The sequence below is a fragment of the Microtus ochrogaster genome, chromosome 6 (assembly GCF_000317375.1).
Source record: "Microtus ochrogaster isolate Prairie Vole_2 chromosome 6, MicOch1.0, whole genome shotgun sequence".
Taxonomy (NCBI): Eukaryota; Metazoa; Chordata; class Mammalia; order Rodentia; family Cricetidae; genus Microtus; species Microtus ochrogaster.
Genome location: NC_022013.1, coordinates 77,872,923 through 77,892,966, shown reverse-complemented (window position 1 = coordinate 77,892,966; position 20,044 = coordinate 77,872,923). Strand labels below are relative to the sequence as shown.

Here is a 20,044-nt window from a genome sequence, read left to right as displayed (position 1 = left end):
AACCCCATTCAAGGGCAGCATCCTCCTGACCCCTTCGCAGGCCCTCCTCTCCACATTATCAGTCCGGATGGATTTTCCAATGTGCAGACTCAGGGGATGGGGAGACTTCCCTACCCTGTCACATGTCCTAGAAAACATCTCAGGATCTCATCTCAGGTCCAAGCCAATACTAGGCCTGGTGGATGGATAGATGGTGCCAAACCCAGCGCGAAAGCTTATTTTTCTAATGGGTAGCTCATGTTCCTGGTGACCACTGGGCTCACCCTTGTGTTGACACATTCCCGCCTGGATGACCCTCTGAGAACCCAACAGGCAGGCAGCAGGCATAATAACCTCGTCTGCCAGAGAAGTCATAAGTTCAGAAAAATCCAAGCATCTTCCCTAGGACTTGGAGCTCCAACAATGTGAACCTGGCTGTGACTCGGGATCAAGTTATCCCCACCACTCACAATCAGCCTCTTCCGGCAGTTCAGATTCTGGACAGTTTGTCGATCTAACAAGCTCCAAGAAACAAAGTGTGGGCATGCCAGGAGGAGAGCCTGGGGATGCGGCGAAGGCAGAGAAGTGGGGGTCATTTAGTTGTGGCTGCTCCTCTCACAGGCTTGCCATGAGGTGAACCTGCAGATGGGAAGCTGGCTGTCTCGGCATACCCTAGAGTGCTGGTTTGCTTAGCCTGGCTCTTTCCTCACAGGTAATGATGCTCGCAGGCTTGCTCCTCTGCTCTGGGCTGGGCAACCTGCCAACCAGTTCCTCAGAACAATGTCAGAAGCAGCCAGAGTGTAGGAAGTGTTTTCTAAGAAATGTGGCCAAAGGAGAGAGCCTTGAGGCGGGAAAGAGCTTGGCAGGCTTGTAAGCAGGCTGCTGAGAGCAAGCCAGGCACCAAGAGCAGCCGGAGGGGAAGAATGGGTTACAAGAGTTGATCTTCTGCCAACCCAAAGCTCATCCCACTCTTTGGGAAGCCTCTGAGGGTGACCCCTCCCTCAGTCCTTCATCTCAGTGAGGACTCAATTAGGACCTAGACAAATTCCTGACAGATAGATAAAAAAGATGGTTCTGGGCTGTGATGGTGTATGGCTTTAATTCCAGCACTTGGGTGGAAGAGGCAGGGGGATCTCTGAGTTTGAGGACAGCCTGGAATACAGAGTGAGTTCCAGGACAGCCAGGGCTACACAGAGAAACCCTGTCTATTTTGAAAAACAAAACAGGCAGAAAATATGGCATATTTCTGGCTTTCTCTTCTTCCTGGCCCAGGACAAATGCCTGGCTGGCTTTCACCCCCCCCCCCCCCATTCCAGCTGACTGATCCAGGCTGGTCAGTATGCTCAGGGCTAGTCCTAAACAGCTTCACAAGGAGCCGTGGAGACGTCAGCTTCTCTTCCTTTGCTTAAGTTGACTGGCCAAAATTAGGGGACGATCCAAGCCACCCCAAACACCCCAGCCTTTCAGGGGAAATAGACCTCATCCCCTCTGCTTTTGGGGAGTGTTTCTGTACACTTTGCACTCTGTGTGTGTGCGTGTGTTTCACTGTGTGTGTGCTTTGCTTTGCTGTGTGTGCACAAGCAAGCTTCTTCACCTGTGACAGTTTGTTACTCTTTACCTGCTATACCAAAACCCTGTAACAATGCTATCTGTTCTGTCCTCAGCAGCTGTAATGGTGACACAGCCTGTGTGTTTTCTGTCTCTTTTCAGTAAACATACTAGGGAGTCAACAGCCTACTGGTCCCACCCCACTGCTCAACTCTTCAGTTTCTGTGTTGGTCCTTGTAACACAGGGGTGGAGAGAGGAACCATAGATCTTATGACCTCTGCCCACATTCTGTTGGGAGGCTATACCCAGGATACCCAGAGGCCCTGGCTATGCCATATATATACACACTATATATATAGTTTATATAAGAAGTATATATACTGTTCCTCTTAGCGCTGCCATATTCCCTTGGCGCTCCACTTTGACGACAGGTGAAGTCCCAAGGGACCCACTTTGGACGGCTTCCCACCTCAGACATATGTGCTTTGATCCTTGAAGCTTCTGCCACGCCAGGGGAACCCACTTGGGGGACAGATAGAAGCTGCTGGGTGCCTTGTGTCATGGGAGCTCCATTCAGAAGCCTTTAGAGTTGAGCATTTTTTTCTTGCCTCTACTTATTCATTGCAGGGGAGGAGTGTCAGAGAGCAAACATTAAGGTCTCCTCAAGTGATCACCACGCCCTCCTCTTGCCTCCTTGGAGGCTGGGCTCCCTACTTCAGAGGTCTGACTTCTCACCCAGGGACCAGATTTCCTCCTTGGTGGTCCTTATGGCAGGACTTAGATCTATATATTTGTATTATTTTAATTAAATTTTTATACAATATATTTCAATTATGTTTTCTTCTCTCCCAACTCTACCCAGATCCTCTCCATCCCCCTACTACCTGACTTCATGTTCTCACTTTCTCAAATAAATAAAATTAAATAACGAAAATCAAAACAAAACCCCCAACAAGACAAAAAATGACAAAATAAAGCAAAATCCCCCCAAAACCCTAACAAAGCTGAATTTGTTTTGTGTTGGCCAGCTGCTTGGGAGCATGGGGTCTGCCCTGGAGTGTGGTTGCAATAGCCCGACACTCCATTGGAGAAAGCTGATTTCCCCTTTGTTAGAAGATATCAGTTGCAAATTGCTTCTGGGTTAGGGGTGGGACCCTGGGTGCTGGTAATCCGAGGGCTGACATTTTGATAGTGTGACCTCCCTTTGCTTTGGTGTTCTGAACATTGTCATAATTCTTAATGCTTTGAATCAGGACCTCAGCAATTTTACGTCGCGCTGGGTCACACCAATGACAGCTGCTCCTGGTGGGGAAAGCTGCAGAGCAAGGACTGGCTGAGCTCACTGCTCCTCCTTCCCCTGAAAACAACAGAAAAGCCAGCACAATGGAGGCTTTGATCTGGCTCCCTGTGACAAAGGCACTCGGGGGGAGGGGGAGGAGAGGGACAGGGAATAGGACCAGTTCTGCCCTCCCTCCCTAGCTGGAGTTTTCCACCCGTGCTCACCCTGACACCAAAGTGCCCCGCCTCTGTGTGACATCATCCAGTGACAAGGGAGTGCCTGTTCCCATGGACTCCACTCGAGTGCTGGTCCTGTGTCCCTCCTCTCTGCAGTGTGGTGGACATTCTCAAAGAGAACCAGCAAACCTGCCGGAGTAGCCTTCTTCTCTCCGTAGCCACCCTGGGTTCTCACCTCATCTAGAAGCCTTCGCCGGGCACAAGAGAAGCCGGTTCTGCTTCCTTGTGCTCAGCCGTCCCCCACTCCCCAAGCTGTGGGTAGTGGAGTGCCTTTTCCTCAGATGTCCTAAGATGGTAGGAGCCAAAATGGCTTCTTCACCTGTGTGTGACATTGTTTAAAGATGGAAGAGCCAAGCAGGGTCCCAGAGGCTCCCTCCACAATTGCCCAAGGTAACAAACACAGAAACTTCTGCCTACTGTGGTACCCGGTTCCTCAGAATTGAGCACCCAGAACAGCACTTAGTAGTGCAAAGTGTCAGATTTCAAGGCAAGCTCAGGGATTGGTGGAACTGGACAGATTAGGGCAGGACTGCTTTCCTGCCTGAAGCTTCAGGGGCCTTTGATGCCGTGCTTACTATCCTAAGAGCCAGAGGACAACTTTCAAATACCAGAAATTATATCTCTCTCCCTTCCGATTAGTTCAAGGTCCACATCACAGGTGACATCATGTCTCAGAAGCAGAAACAGATCTCTATGAAGAGTGTGTAATGTCTTCTGTCTGGCAGATCTGGTTTCCCCCTTAAGCCCCAGTCTCCCTGCCCTTCCTAATTGCTTCTCCAGCCTCACAGCTCTTTCATGCTGCTGTCTGAGGGCACTGGATAGTCTGTGTGGGGCCAGCTGTATGGCTACGTTCATTAAGTCTGTCTATGCTGGTGGGCATCCATTACTGTTAGCCTTTGTGAACAAGATGGGACATCTGGAGTGAAGGTACAGCTAGGTCAGAAAGTCTTCAAATCCCCCGCTGGGCCTAACTGGGGCAGAGCACTTCTTCAGGACAAAGCACACCCATCTTCTGTGCTGCATGTACAATGTCTCATTTAATATGCGAGAATCGTTCCTTGACTTTCCCATTTGACACACAAGGAGTGAAGTTCAAAAAAAATTGATGAGGGATTTCCCTCTGTATGCTGTGATTACCATTAACAGATAAAGAAACTGCTATAGTGGTCCACCTATAGCAGGGCAGAAGTTAGGTAGGCAGGGAAAACTAAGCTGAATGCTGGGAGGAAAAAGGGCAGTGTCAGAGAGAACCCATGGATGCATAGGAGATAGCCACTGGGAACTTTAGCTGGTAAACCACTAGAAATGGGTTAAATTAATATGTAAGGGTTAGCCAATAAGAAGCTAGAGCTAATGGGCCAAGCCGTGATTTAATTAATATAGTTTCTGTGTGGTCATTTCGGGGCTAAGCAGCCGGGAACCAACAAGCGGCCCCCTCCTTACTACAAAAAAATTTGGGGTTCAACTCCAGGGTAGGACCTCAGATCCTGGTCCTCTCTCTCTCTGTGGGCCCTGACTGTGATGGATGAACACTAGACACCAGGTGCTGCTAGCTGCTCTCTTCAGGTTTCAGACCTAGAATTCACGACTGAAGTATTATGGGATTGGAGTCTCTTCCCTTCAGCTTGAAATGAAGGCATTCTCTCCCTTTCCCATCAAACAGAGCAAAACATGTCACCTCCACATGGAAAAAGATAAAGCCACAGACTTCCAACTTTTTTTAGTGGTTAATGGTGTCTCTGCCAAACCTCAGGCGGACATTCTAAGAGATCAATCTGAAGGATTGATGCTTGGGGCTATCATGTTTACTTCAGCACTGAGGAACATGAAACTGTAGAGCTTTGAAATCCTTTCAACACGTATACTTAATCCTCAGCATTCTGTATGAAAGAGACTATTTAAAATCATGTTGGCATGTGTGTGCTGCTGGGTTCAGAAGAGTGTATCTAAACCCCTGTCCTGAGATACAAGCAGTCGTGAGCTGCCCAACGCAGGTGCTGGGAATTGAACTCGGGTCCTCTTTCTTACCTACTGAGCCCCTCTCCAGTTCTGAAATTTTTTAGACACCCACGAAGCCATCTTCTGATTTGGAGACTGAGAGATTATTAGGCCCTCAGTTCTCTAAGCGGCTGCCTGACTCCACTGGCAACGGGTTGAATTGTACAAGAAAACCCACTGTCCCCAAAGAAGGAAATGCCAAAGTTCCCACCCACTCTAAAACCTCAAAGGTCAATGACCTGTATGCACATCAGTTCCACAAACCATTCAGAGAGCTCGCCAACAAAATCTCTTTAGAGACTCACGTTAGCCTACATTGGTCTCCAAGTCCGCACACACCCAGTCCAGCCTTGAACCTTCCACCTAGCTTCAGTCACTCCGAGTTGCTAGGATTACTCATAAGTGGATAGAAGATATAGAACAAAACAAAGGAGAACCAGACTACAATCCACAGCTCCAGTAACTGAGGGAATTAGATGTAAAGATCCACAACTAAGCACCAGTCTAGTCAGAGAGAGAGGGGGGAGGGAATGTGTGAGCAGGGGAGATGAAGATCATGATGGAGAATTCTACAGAGACAGTTGAACAAATCTCATGAAAACTCACGATCTCTGGACAGACAGTTGAGAGCTCCAGGCATCTGAACTAGGCCCCTCTGTATGTGGGAGTCAGTTGTGAAGCTTGGGCTATCCGAGGGGCCCCTGGCAGTAGGACCAGGATCTACCCTGGTACAGGAGCTGGCTTGTTAGAACACATTCCCTCTGAAGGGATGGCATGCTAAGACTTAATGCAAAAGGAAGGGGCTTGGTCCTGCCCCAAATTAGTGTGCCAAGCTGTGTCGACTCCCCATGGGAGCCCTGACCTGTTGGGAGGAGTGGATGGGGGGGCTGGGCTCGGGAGGCGAGGGCAGGTGGGAGGGAGAACCTTGGTTGGAATGTAAAATGAATTAAAAGGTAAATAAATATTAAGAAAGTGACGCTGTTCCTGGATTGTATTCTACAAGGTCTTGTTGGCTTCTACTTGTGCTTTTGGAAGCCCTGAGTTGCCACTGCCCATTGTCCCAGAAGTCAAGGTATCCAAGACCAGCCCAAATACTGGTGCCACCCTTCATCCCTACTGGAACATACACACACCAGGATAAACAAAAGGCTTTACTGTGGATTTAGGGGCCGTGGTTAAATGAAGGGCTTGAGTCATCAGCATTGCTAAGAGTCCCTTAGTTGGGCCTCCTGATGGAGATTCCTAATGACTTAGGTATGTCTTTCTCCTGTTCAGGGGACAGTCACCTGAATGGGAGGAATACATGAATGACAGGCAGTCTTTAGGACAGAGGAGATATGGAGGTTGACTTTCTTCTATCACTAACCTTCATGGCAGTGTTATCTGCACACCTGCTGTGGACAGCAGCATCCGACCTGCCCTTTAGCACCCAATATTTTGGGTTCCTCTTCTCAGCACTCCAGTTCTAATAGTTCGACTTTTGGGTACCTATTTTCTTCACCCTCAACTGGCCAGCTGGTCCCGATACAGTATCAACTGACAGAAAACTGCAGGTTAGACTTGGTAGTTTTGGGACCCAAAGTGAAATAGAGGAACACAAACCGTAACTGGAATCTTTAGGGCCTCTTACTTAGCTCCACATTTTCTCACTAACACCAAGCGGGGCTGGAAAGATGGCTCAGTGGTTAAGAGTTCTTGCTTCTCTTCTAGAGAACAACTTACAATTGTCTGTAACTCCAGTCCCAGGGGACCAGATGCCTCCTGTGGCCTTAGGGGCCACCAAGCGTGAAGACAGCACACAGTCACACATGTGGTTAATTTTCCTGCTTCAGCCAAACAAGCGCCTGTCTCCATCCCCAGAGTGTCTCCAGGGCGTGGGCACCATGGTGCTCCTTGGTTACCAACAGAAAAGAAGTGCTTCGTTTTCTCCCTTGTGCACAGGCTTTCCTACCCACTGCAGAGTGTTTTCCTGACTGTGAAAGAGGCCCACTTTCTCTGGTGGTCAGCCAGCCCCCCCTCCCCCATGCTGCATCTCTGTTTGTTTCTGTGCATCCTGAACTGTGGGCCTCTCCAGTCTGTTTCTCCAGCCTTTAAGAGTTAAGAACAAGGTCACCGACTCCTGAGAGGTAAAAATTTATTGATTTCTATGACATCAGCATGTTATGACACGGTCACACCTGCTCATACAGCTGACTCCTCGGACCAAAAGAGGATTTGGTTTTTCCTTTTAAAAATACATTTTTCACCAGCAAGAAACATTTTCCTAAAACAAACATTTTCATATTAAGTGGGAATTAAAAACAATGGCTTTCCCCCACCTTGTGGGGTGTATAGGGATGGTCAGCAACAGATCTCAGAGAGCCCCGAATCTGCTGTTCTCCACATAAAGTACTTCATAGGGGAAATAAAACTGCAGCCTCCCCCAACCAGCAGCCTAAATCCAGCCAGGAAAAGAAGAGGTAGACTGAACGCTAACTACTTAACTTATTTGGTAGGATTGTGCGAGATATTTTAATACATTAAAAGTTCTCAACGGGGTCAAACATATTTTACAAACAAGTAATTAAACCATCAATGTTTTGTCCTGCATTTACTCAGCTCCGAGAGGCGAAGCGTGCTGGCCATGTGCTGGCCACCGTGCGTCCTGAAAGGCTATCTGCCGTCAGACTCCCCACGGCCATATCCGTGCTTTTCCCACACTTCACAACCTGCAAGGAGCAATGAGTAAATCAATTCTGAGAATTGTATCCAATGCTAATAATGAAGTCAAATCAAAACACAGAAAGACGACAGTATTGTGGTGAAGGTAGCTCTGACTTTCTGACTTGCCTCCTACTGGTTTTGGTTTTTTGAGACAAGGTTTCTCTGTGTAGCCCTGGCTGTCCTGGAACTAACTCATGCTGTAGACCAGGCTGGCCTCAAACTCAGAGATCTGCCTGCTCTGCTTTCTGAGTGCCGGCATTAAAGGTGTGCACCATCGCCTGGCTTCTTATCATTTAACTTTAGGGTTTTAATATAATTAAAAATGAATTATCTAAACTAATTAACGCTGACGCTAAAAGGAGGCTCTGTACAAGGGTAAGAGTCTAGTAATAAGTCAAACACTAGATTGATTAACAGTCTATGTGGAGATGGTTAGGATATCAGGACATCACGCTATCAATCAAATCATGGTTGATATTCAGTCACAGGTTGGCTCTGAGGGTTCAGCAATGACAATTATAATGTAAAAACCAATTATATTTTATTATTTGCTAATTGCATTAAATATCTCTTATAAGCAAAATTTATTACATATGTATGTGCACTTACATACATAATTTTCTCCAAGAGAGAGGACTGCTAAACATTTACCATCACGCAACAAATGAGAAGACTTGAGGAAAGGCAAATCTTTTAAGTCCCGGAAGGAAGCAGATGGTTTTCTCACCAGCCACTGAATGCTGAGCTCCAGGCACGAGTGCCAGCGGTTCACACTGTGAAGCTCCAGGACAGCACAGATACCCATCCCCACTATTAAGAATTAAAAGCATTGTTTTGGAAAAAAAAGAATCAACTTTATTTTCTCTACATTAAAAAAAATAGAACCAGCTATTAATTTTTGCTGAGAAAATGCTTCTTTTGGTATTCACAATATCTAAGTTTCTGAAAAGGTAATCTGGTAAAATCATCCCTAATGCATTCAGAAACCAGATCCACATGTGACCAGCCCTTTACAGAAGTAAATTGCAGTTGCCACAGCCTTTACAGACATTCTTAAAACACACTGTGACATGCGGATCACAAAGAAAGCTCAACAAGCTGAAGTAAACATTACAGCACTATGAAAACAAAAATGCATCTGTAGAAAATAAATACAACTTTATAATAACTGCAAAGGAAGTGAACGCACTTAATAAAAACAATGGCAGTTGAATGTATAACTGTCTCATTACCCAATCAAAAGATGTTACTGTAAAATGCATAGACTCCTTACATGTAAAGAATTTGTGCACCACAGTCGTGTTCAACAGTTTTACACAATAAAAATAAAGTCATTCAAAGCATCTGCATACTTTGCAACTATAATATACATACATTTTTTTTTTTGCTCTTTAAGACTGTTTTAAAAAAATATTAAATGTAAAAATTCCTCAGATGGCATTTCTGCAGATAGCCCAAGACTGCACCTTACGTGACTATGCCATTCTTCCCCAACAGTTGGGAACCTGCAGCTTCTTCTCAGAGCCCACTTGGTAACTACTGGGGCTGGTACAAATGACTGCCACACAGCACCAACCACTGACTGCTTCAGAGTATGCCAGGCTCCTTTGTGATCCAGAAATTTCCAACGTAGGTGGTTTTGGTCCCAAACAGTGTCTACCCATCACGACATGAACTAGCACACCTGTAACTCAGAGCTCCTTTGACTCTCCTGCCTGCAGCTGGAAGGCTCACAGCACTCGTAGGGCAAACATCCCATAGAAGACACCATTATCTTCCACCCTTTGTGGGACAGAGCTGAATACACTTTCTGTAATGGTAACTCTGTTCACTGTTGTGCAGTGACTTCAAAGAAAAGGATAAAAACCACAAAACATTAGTTAACTCCTCCTGTTCAGCAAACAAACGTGAACGGGACACAGAAGACTCCTGTGGTCAAAGACCACTTTCTGTGACTGCAACCGGGACCAAGTTGGTAAGAGTCTTCGGTGTTTACTGATTGTCAAAACACATCACTAAGACAAATTAATAAGAAGGGAGCCACACACATGGCCACGAATGAAGTGGCATTTCCAACACTGATCCAGACAACCACATCAGAGGCCACAATGGGTGGGACAATTTCAGCTGCACCAACTCTGTCTTGTTCAGAGATGCCTGTCCAGCCCACAGGTTATGCTGGCTTTGGTGCTTTCTCTTCCTGCTGGTTGTCTGAAATTCCTACAAAAAATTATTGTTTTGGCTTCCTATGACTTAATACTGAATTAACTACCCTGTAATTGACTACTTATTCAGCAATCCCAAGTTCTTTGCTATAGGAATTTAAGAGCTGTAATACCAAGCACTAATAAATGACAGATCTGAATCCACAGCTATCGCTTCACACTTTACTAAATTCTCATCTAACTAGTTCATCTATTCAAGCTTCATCCCATTCTGGCTTTTCTTTGCTTCCACTGCTTATGGGCTGCTCAGTCACACATGTATTTCTGAAACTGGGTGAGGTGAGCTGTTGCTCGGTCTTGTCTGTGGTCCAAGGACTCTAGCAGCGAGTTGCCCAGCCTGTCTGCAGCTGAGGACAAAGAGCAGCAACCCTAAAGGATGCCTTTACAAACTGGTGTGGCTTTACTCACTTTTCCTCCTATCTTGAGACATTAATTTCCTTTCTTCACACACAGTACAAATGGGAAATTTATTCTGTTCTCTACAGTGGCATATTGCAGTTTCCCCTGACTGTTAGGAAGAATACCTGTTCTTCACATTTCCTAATTAGCTCAAGCAGGTGGACTCCAGTTCCTGGTAAGGAACTACTATCAATACTCTCAAACAGGCTTTGCACACAGAAGACACGTTGAATGAACTGAAGATGTGTAGGACAGATCAAATACATATCTATTTGTAGCTCAGGTATATTATCAAAAGTTACATCTGAAAGTGATGCCTCTTAGGGGAGCGAGTTCCCCATGTACGGTATATTCAAAGATCATGTCCTTTGGAGCACAGTAGTGGGAGCAGGGGCCAGAGCCACAATTCTGTCTGCACATATGGATGGATGCACAGACTCATCTAGGAGCTGGCCACTGCAGTCTGTGGCTTAAATAGGCTGCTAGCTAGTGAACAACTTCTCCCCCAGATGGCCGGCTGATGCCTCCATTAGATTCACCCAGCCTTTCCTGGGCCTCAGATAGAAGCACTGAGCAGCTTCTCTCTGGCTGCCCATCATTTCCAGGTGAAGCAGCTTTCTCCACCTATTCACTGTCACTGTAAACCAGAGCAAACAGCTGTTTGTAAACAGCTGCTCCCACACCAGAGGTCTCCTGCAGAGTAACAGCAGTGGTGTGGTGAGGTGAGGTACGCCAGCTAACATGTCATTCCCTTCCACATGTGCTCTGGGTTTGCTGAAGATGAAGTGCTATGGGCTTTTATTTGGTGTTGTTCAGCCTTTCCCGTACAAGTGGGGCAATTTGCATCTTTTCCTCTTTTTATTTTTTTTTGGTTTATTTGAAAAACAGAAAACATTAGTCTTTACTTTTGTTTTACAGCCTATTTCTCAGAATTGTTATTTGTGCTGTTAGTCACAATAGGGGAATCTACAGTGTTCATGCCACGGGAAACTCCAGCTGCCTTATTCAGGTTTAAACATTTTATTATCCTAAACCAAACCCTCTGTCTCAATACCGATGCAGTGTCTGTACTTTTTGCAAAGTCTGGTTCTCCTGTGAGGTAAATCACAAGAACACAATGACAGAAACTTGCCTGACTCTGCCCTCTTCAAAAACAACTGGAAGAGACTGGGAGGTGTCCTGAGCTGCTGTCTCCAGGTCCTGCTACCCTGAGAAGAGCAGCCGCTTGACATAATGACAGAACACACTGATGTCTGCACAGATTTTGGGGGCACCTGGAGGCCCTGTCAATACTGCAAGCCAATGTCTGCTTCTATGTTTTATTTCCTAATATGCTAGTCTACTTCCCTTAAACTGGCCATTTAAATGTTTGCATAATTTGCTTTAACTGCCCTCAAATACATTTGGTGCTACTATGTTAAAGTTGGGGGAGGGGAGTGGGGCCGGGGAGGTGCATCATGGGCAAGCACGCAGACAGGACAGCCTCCTGAGAGCCTGCTCACGACGAGGCTTCCTTTTGTTTCCAGCTATGTTACTACCCTTTGTTATATTTGCATCTGATAAAAGTGCATTTTGTAAACTACAATTATCACTTGATGATGTGCCTTCTATACCAAAGAGGAAGTGGTGCTCCTCTTCCCTGACAGAGGGAGAACACTAGCACATGTTAGCATGGTGCTGGGTGAGCTAGCCTTCCCAGGATACAGTGGTTCCGTGGACAGTGGACACTGCTCCTCAGCCAGGATTGAGGACTGCAGCCTGTTAGAGAAGGCTAGTCCTCGGCATGACGGGTGGACACATTAACACTGTGAAGCTCCGCCCTAATAGAGAGGAGCACAGCTTCTGAACAGGGGCATGACCAAGGGCATCTGGTGGCAACAGTTTCTTTCGAAGTCTTCTAGGATGATTTTATGATTTCCTCTTCTCCCAGTGTGATGCTTGCATAAACATATGGTAGAGTGTATCTCCTTAAAACATGAAAAAGTTCTTAAAATACATTAGCACTTCATTGTATTACTGATCTTCATTGTAGTAGATTTTAAAATATCCCAAAGGGGGATAAACATTAATCCATCCATTTGAATTTCCTTTGCTTTTTATATATTTTGATTTGTATATTTAGATTTGCACATGTAAAATAAAGCACATGTATGAAGTCTGAACTCCTCCTATGTGGCAAGTCCAAATCATTTCCTAAAATAGGCAATGGTAAAAATACTGAATGATGTGGTACCACAGATAGCCTGACAAAAATGCGAAGCACTGAATGAGGAATATCCACGTGTTGCTGAGGGTCATCTCCCTGGAAACAGCTTCCTTCTGGCCCTGGGGAGGAGGAAAGGCTCCTAGAAGACAAGACAGAAGGTCACGTGATTCCCGGCAGTACAGATCTCCTGAATGAAAGCTGAGTATTCACCCACACTTAGGCTCACTTTGCAGAGAGTTTTCCTCTGGGACACAATTTTAACAACCTAGGCTTCGCCCAGCACTTTTCCACCCACTGGGTGGATGATGCAGTCAGCAGCATCCTCCGGCCTTGGCTCCCTGCCGTCCACTCTCCAGTGTCTGTCTGCTTTCCTTCTGTAGGCTTGCCTACTGTCCACCTCCCCTGGAGTCCAGTCTGTGAGAACCGGCACTCAGGTTGCCCTGCTCCTTACTGAATAGCTACATTTCTTCAGTGGTCAGACACAGGATCTATAAAATTGATATCTAATAATTTCTGAAACAGCACTCTTTTTTTTTTGCCACAAAAGTGGTTATATAACACTTATATTCTCAAAATACAGTAATGTTTACAAAATATGTCTTTGTAATAATATTAGAAAGAAAATACAAAGAAAACGTATCTAATTTGTTTTTTCTCACCGAGACCCTCTGCCACTCCTGCTCCGCAGTCTCCGTCCTCGCTGCTAATCCTCAGGGTAAGCCAGCTCATAGAGGGATTTGCTGCTCACAAGCAATTCACAAAGGCATTTTCCAGTCTCAAGGGCTGGGATGCAAGTGGCTTTTTAAAAGAGGCTCCCCATTGTTCCTACAACTTAGGCAATATCAGGAGGCAAGAGACTTAGGGTGGGAAGGTAAGGCCTCTTCGCTGGTCACCTGAATTGCCTGCTCAGCCTTGAATTAACCCTGCCCTGCACTGTACACCATCTCTTGTTTTTGGGCACTAAAGAATCAGCCTACAACACAGCAGCTTGTGAAAGCATGTTGGCTACTATGCTAACCAACACTAATTTTCTTCTTTCCAACTTCCTTTCTTCTTCCTTCTTTCCTGTCTTTTCCTTATACTTTTTGTTGTGTGTTTTGGTGCTGGGGACTCAATCCAGAGCCACACACGTACTGGGCAAGGACCCTATCGCTGAGTCACACTTCCAGTCCGAGTTTTAGTTTTTATTCAGAGACAGGGTCTCAGGAAGTTACCAAAGAAGGCTTTGAACTCAGGATACTCCTGCCTCGATCTCCCAGGCCTGTGCTACCAGGACCAGGTTCACTGCAGTTCTTACAGAATCTATAGAGGATTGAGAATATAGAAGAGATAAGAATAGATTCTTTTCCCTCCCAAGGGCAAATAACTGACTTTGTGCCCTTGAAAACAATAAACTACACCCTTTCTTGTAAGAAACCCCTAACGCTTCTGCTTCCTGTGAGAGAAGGAGCATCTGCTGAGCCGCTTTCTGCTCTGACTGACTGTGAACTAGAACCACACAACAGAATAACAGTCTCCTTCAAAGGGAAGGAAAAGCATCCAAAAACAGATTCCAGTGACCTCAAGTACAAGGTCAGCACATGTCCTGCAGCTGTCTGTGCTCCTCAGGGTTTGAGTCACATGGCTGTGTGGCATGCTCATCACTCTGTACATGGGCCGATGTAGGAAGAAACTACATACATCAACACAAAGCTTTCTTTCCATAGATTCTAAGCTGAAATTCTTACATACAGAATGACTTTATGTCTAATCTAAACAACTGAAAGGGGACTGGGGCTGGAGAGACAGCTCAGAGGAAAAGAGCATCTGTTGCTCCTCAGAGGACCTAAGTTCTGTTCCCAGCACCCACATCACGGGGCTCACCTATCTGTAGCTCTAGCTCCAGCTCCAGGGGTTCTGAAGCCTCTGGCCTCCTCCGGCACCTGACCTTATGTGCACACACACACACCTACACATAATTAGAATAATAAAATTAAATATTTTAAAGATAAAAAGAAGTAACTGGGAAATGCTTATCCCCTCTAAAGCACATGTCTAGCAGAAATGCGCACCTGTTCTGTAGAAATGGGACAAGAGGTCCTCCTTCTCAATAAACCGCTCATACAGCCACCTGGCGAGGTCATCCGTCTCCAACGGCACATCTTTAATTGGAAAAATCCTATTAAGATTTAGAAAAATAAAAAGAACTACTTTAATTCAGAACTGAAAACTACTCAAGAACCCTAAACTTACTTTATTAATGAATCACAAACACACACAGGCACGAATGCACTCACGCACACACAAAGATTTAAACACTTAACCAAAGAAAGTACCTTAGCAATACTGCTTTATGAGAAAGTGAGAACCAGAAAAAAAAAATCTGCCCAAATTGATTGATTTTCACTAAGCATACCAGAATACTGGCTTTCTAAACAGGGAAATTTTTTAAAAATTTATTTATTTGTTTGTTTGTTTGCTTGCTTTATTGTGTATGAGTGTTCACAGGTCTGTGTACCATGTGAATGCCTGGTGCCTAGAGAGGTCAAAAGAGGGCACTGGGCCGCCTGGAACTGGAATTATGACAGGTGTAAGTACCATGTGAGTGCTGGGTATCAAACCTGGGTCCTCTGTAAGAACAACTGTTCTTAACTGATGAACAACTCTCCAGAATCCTCATTTTTTAATACTGAGGATCAAACCCAAAGCCTTGAATATGCTCTACTGCTCTGCCATATCCTCATCCCTGAACAAAGGGATTTTTGTTTCTTTGTATGTTTGTTCAGACTTTAGAGATAGGGTTTCTCTGTGTAGCCCTGGCCGTTCCAGAACTAGTTTTGTAGACCAGGCTGGCCTTGAACTCACAGAGATCCACCTGCCTCTGCCTCCCGAGTGCTGGAATAAAAAGCCTGATTGACTGGCCAAAGAGATTTTTAAATAAAACAACAGCAGCCCAGAAGACTCTTAGTTATCTAAGCAGGGACGCTCTTGCCTATAATCCCAGCAATGCAAAAACTGAGGCAGCCTGGGTAAGACAACACAACAGTGCGGGGTAAAACTCTTTATAACCATAACCAGCAGACTACCACTTAGCGTGGACATGGTCAGCAGTGCTTCCCAACTAGCCACATTAGTTCTTGGGATCCAACCATGAGTCCTCTTAGTATTTAGCAATCTTGTGCTTTCATTTTAGCATTTATCTTAACAAAAATATTCAGAATAATGACAATCATAACTGAGTGATATTATATAATTCTGGTGTCCACATTACAATCAATGTGATACCATTTTACTACTGCAAAAGTAAAAGTCAGGAGAACAGAGCATACGTCAGATAAAAGTATACTTAAAAGTCCAAGATTTAGCTGTGAGCTTCCCTTTTTATAATGGCAGAGTGGTTCACAGAGGTCAGTTCTGAACAAACATACTCAGCAGATGCCTGCCTTCACGCTGTTCCTTCAGGCATGATGAGGGGTGATGGGGGACCTTGGTCTAGTGATACAAATTTAAGTTCGATTTGTTAAACTGTGGATATGTATTTCTGCTCTTGTTTAAGGTATTATGTTCATATAGTTCATTTTAAAATGTAAAGTAAAGTTAAAAATTAAAGATTTAGATAGTTACCTATTATAGTCAAACTTGTAGTCATGTTAGTTAAGGTTTCTAGAGATAAAGAAATATATTTCCCCTAGATAGATAATCTTCAACACTTCAAAGACCTTTAAAATTTTTAAAAAACTCAGACTTTTCATGACAATAAGACATATCTCCTGGCAGCACCAATCTACTTCAAGATGATGATAGGCACAAAGAGGCTCCTTATGGACTTTGTTAGCCATTTGAGCAAAAAACTGCTCTTGCCTGGACTGCTTGATGGTATGCTGTATAAACTGGACATGCAGGACCCACAGACTTGCTTAAAGAAGGTGTGACAATCCTTTAGGGTTCGTGTGTCACAAAAGACAAAAACAAACCCGCCAGACATTTTGCAGGACACAAAAGAAAGCAACTGATGAACTTTGCCATTATAAAGCAAAAGATCTTCACATTCCTTGCTTCATGGAAGTCTTCCAGATACTATGAGTCTGTAGGCTGAAGATGGATGCCCCAATGTTACAAAAAAACTTCGAATGACTGTCCAGGCAGCAAGATGTCTCTGTCAATTCTAGAATTTTAAAAGTTGCTTACAATGAACTTCCCGTTTACTTAGGTAATGTTATATCCTTCTGGAATCTCTAAAGGGTTAAAGACAGATAGTTATAATTATAGTTTTACTTAGTTATGATAAAGGATAAATTAGATATAAAACTTTCCAAATACAAATAGACTAAATAGTGTAAATGTAATTCTCGCTTGATATGTTTTGTTATATGTAATTTTACTATGTTAAAGTTAAAATCATCTTTTTTACTTAGAAAAGGGGAGATGATGTGGGGTGTCCTTCTGTACATGTGTTGCTTTTATTGGTTAATAAAGAAGTTGCTTTGGCCTATGGCAGGGCAGAATAAAGCCAAGTGGGGAATCTGAGTAGAAATATATATAGAGAGAGTAGGTGGAGTCAAAGAGATGCCATGTAGTTGCTGAAGGAGACAGATGGTGGACCCTCACCAGTAAGCCACAGCCTCATGTTGACACACAGAATAATAGAAATCTGTTAATTTAAGATGTAAGAGTTAGTAAATAAGAAGCCTGAGCTGATAGGCCAGACGGTGTTGTAATTAATATAGTTTGTGTGATTATTTGGGTCAGTGGCCAGGAAATGAAACACAGACTCTGCCATCGTATGGCCAAAGAGCGTCTTGGCAACCTGCTCTGTCACTTATCTTTCACAGAAGTACAAGAGCTTGGATTTCTGGGCCAGCTGGTAAGGATGAGACCGATATGTGAATAAGAGCAGCACTGATACAGGAAACCTGAGCTGTGTGGTTAACCACATTGCAAAATTGCTCTATTTGGATGAGAGTTTTGTGAGCCAACTCCACCATTATTTGAAGATAATTCTGTTTGAACCTGGCTTTACTTAAGAGATATATTTGGCCTGATTTTTAGGTACAGGTGTTATTAGTATTCATTGTCGACCTGACACAACATAGTCACCTGGGAAGAGGGAGCCTCCACTGAGGAACTACCTAGATCAGCCTAGCCTGTAGGCATGTCTGTGAAGGACTGTCTCAACTGATGATGGATGCTGTGGGGAGAAGGACACACGTGGTGGGCAGGTCAGGCAGCGAGACCTGGAATGTCTAAGAAAGCCAGGAGAGCGTGACTCAGAGCGAGCGAGCTAGCAAACAGCTGCCTGGGCTAAGAGTTTATCCCTTGGTTGGAGGCAATGCTGCATGGGACAGGTTCCTGCCATGGGTCCTGCCCTGACTTCCCTCAAGAATGGAATATGACCTCTTCAAATGCTTTATCACAGCAACAGAAGGGAAATTAGTAATTTTAATATCATGGAAATCTAACAACCAGAGTAAAGAAGCAGACTGTTCTTGAGAGCTGGCATCTGGTCTGCCCTCCTGCTGTGTTCTAGCCATGAGAATAACCAGGCAGCTCTGGGTACACCAATATCTTATTTCAACTTTCCAATTCCATTTCCTACAACTTCCCTTCGAGTTCTGTTAAGGGTTATTTAATGTGGGCTCTGTGGGCTCTATTTCACAGTCACTATTACTGAGCATGCCCACTCCCACTCTTCCATCTCTCCCTATCTAAACTCTACCCACTGTCCTTAAGACCCAGCCAAATTAATTACAAAGTGTCTTCTGTTCTAAGATGGCCACACGTCCAGTGATTATCACAAAATAAGTATTCCTTGGAAAAGAGATTTAAAAAAAATGTTGACTCACACCAGCTAACACTGCGGTATGTACTATATAAGATCAATTTAATTTTTGTTAATTTAAACCAGGTCTAATTAACTTAAGGATGATTTAGCAGGAGCCATAAGGTCAAAGATCTTAAGTGGTTTTGTATCTGTATGTGAAGAAAGCAAACATTAAATATAAGACTGGATTAAACAGCAAGATTTGGGTTTAACAAATGAATTCTTGAAAGAGTAGTGTGTCTTCTGGGTTTTCTCTGTCACTTTAAATGGGGAGCAGCACGGAGGGCAGTGTAGGTCTGAGACTTTATCCCACCATCTGCCCAGAGCTGCCTGGACATTCTCTTGACTTCAATACAGCCACAGCCAGAAGGCAGACCAAATACCCACTCTCAAGAGCAGTCTACTTCTTTACTCTGGTTGTTAGGTTACCATGGGATTAAAATATTAAAATGAGTAATCCTCTAATATGGCAAGGGATCAAATGCACTGAGTCCCAGTTCTCCCGAGACAAATAGGAGGAGAGCTTGGGAGCTCTCAGACCTACGGGACATAAGCTCCAATAGCTACCCAAATGGGAAATAAGAGCCTCATTTTAAAGCAATAAAAATTCTTATTATCAGTAACCTAGAATATTTCTAAGTAAAATGTATTTCCCCCTAACCCATGAAATCCTCTCTTAGAGCATTTAGAAATTATACTTTAAAAACACAATGCTTGGCTTAACAGATGGCACTCTCTACATCTGAGTTAGTACATAAGAATTTTTAAGCCATGAAGACTGTAAAACATGAGCCAACAAATCATACAATTTGTTCCTTGTTCAGTTATGTAAAATACATGGAAGAAACTAACCTTGGAGAGAGGTCTGGAGATAAAAGCTCCTCCTCACTTTATGAAGCTAATTATTTAGCAGAGGGATGAGGAAAACAAGCCAGCCAAATGAACAAGTATTTCACTTTGAAGAGCGGTGGCTGAGTTTGAATGAGGGAATTGGCATTTGCTCATGGAAAAGGACATGGAAAGGCTACAGCCTGAGTACTGTCTACAAGAATAAGATTCAGAACTTTAAAAAATGTTTTGTCAGTGGTGGTGCTGCACGCCTTTAATCCCAGCACTCAGGAGGCAGAGGCAGGAGGGTCTCTGTGAGTTCGAGGCCAGCCTGGTCTACAGAGCTAGTTCCAGGACAGCCAGGGCTGTTACATAGAGAAACCCTTTCTCGAAAAAAGAAATGTTTTGCCTAAGCAACATAAGCTTAGTTTTCAAAAGTTAAAGCAATTATTCAGGCAGACAACAACAAATTCCCATCCCTTCCCTCCCCAGACCCTTGCTTTCAGATATAATCTATCCAACCGTTTCTTTCGCAGGCACTTGGATATTATTTATAAGTCTGTGAAAACTGTCATGTCCAGATTACTCTGCTTCCCTTGAGAATAAGGACCTGGTCATCTAATTCCCGTTCCTCTTCTCCTTTTATACAGACCATGATCACGCTTACTGGTTTACAGTCTATCTATTGTATGTGTCTTTCTCCAACTGTGTTGTAACAAAGAAAACAGTGTGCAGTGCTAAGATGAACTGACAATAATACGTCAGTGAAAAACTTGATGAGTGCTATATATAGACAGCTATCTTTTCTGATATACAGTTTAGTTTTTCCTCAATTGCTGAGG

General features: G+C 44.3%; 1 protein-coding gene across 2 annotated transcripts in view; it reads right to left on the bottom strand.

Moving 5' to 3' along the window:
- Positions 1-7,158: 7,158 nt before the first annotated feature.
- Lpgat1 (lysophosphatidylglycerol acyltransferase 1) overlaps positions 7,159-20,044 on the bottom strand; it is a 66,649-nt gene continuing 53,763 nt past the window's right edge. For both annotated transcript variants that reach the window (XM_005348888.2, XM_013346950.2), the window contains exons 7-8: positions 14,626-14,732; positions 7,159-12,713 (exon numbers count right to left, since the gene is read on the bottom strand). In XM_005348888.2, the coding sequence (XP_005348945.1) occupies positions 12,562-12,713; positions 14,626-14,732 (259 nt within the window). In that variant the 3' untranslated portion in view covers positions 7,159-12,561. The remainder of the gene's footprint in view (positions 12,714-14,625; positions 14,733-20,044) is intronic.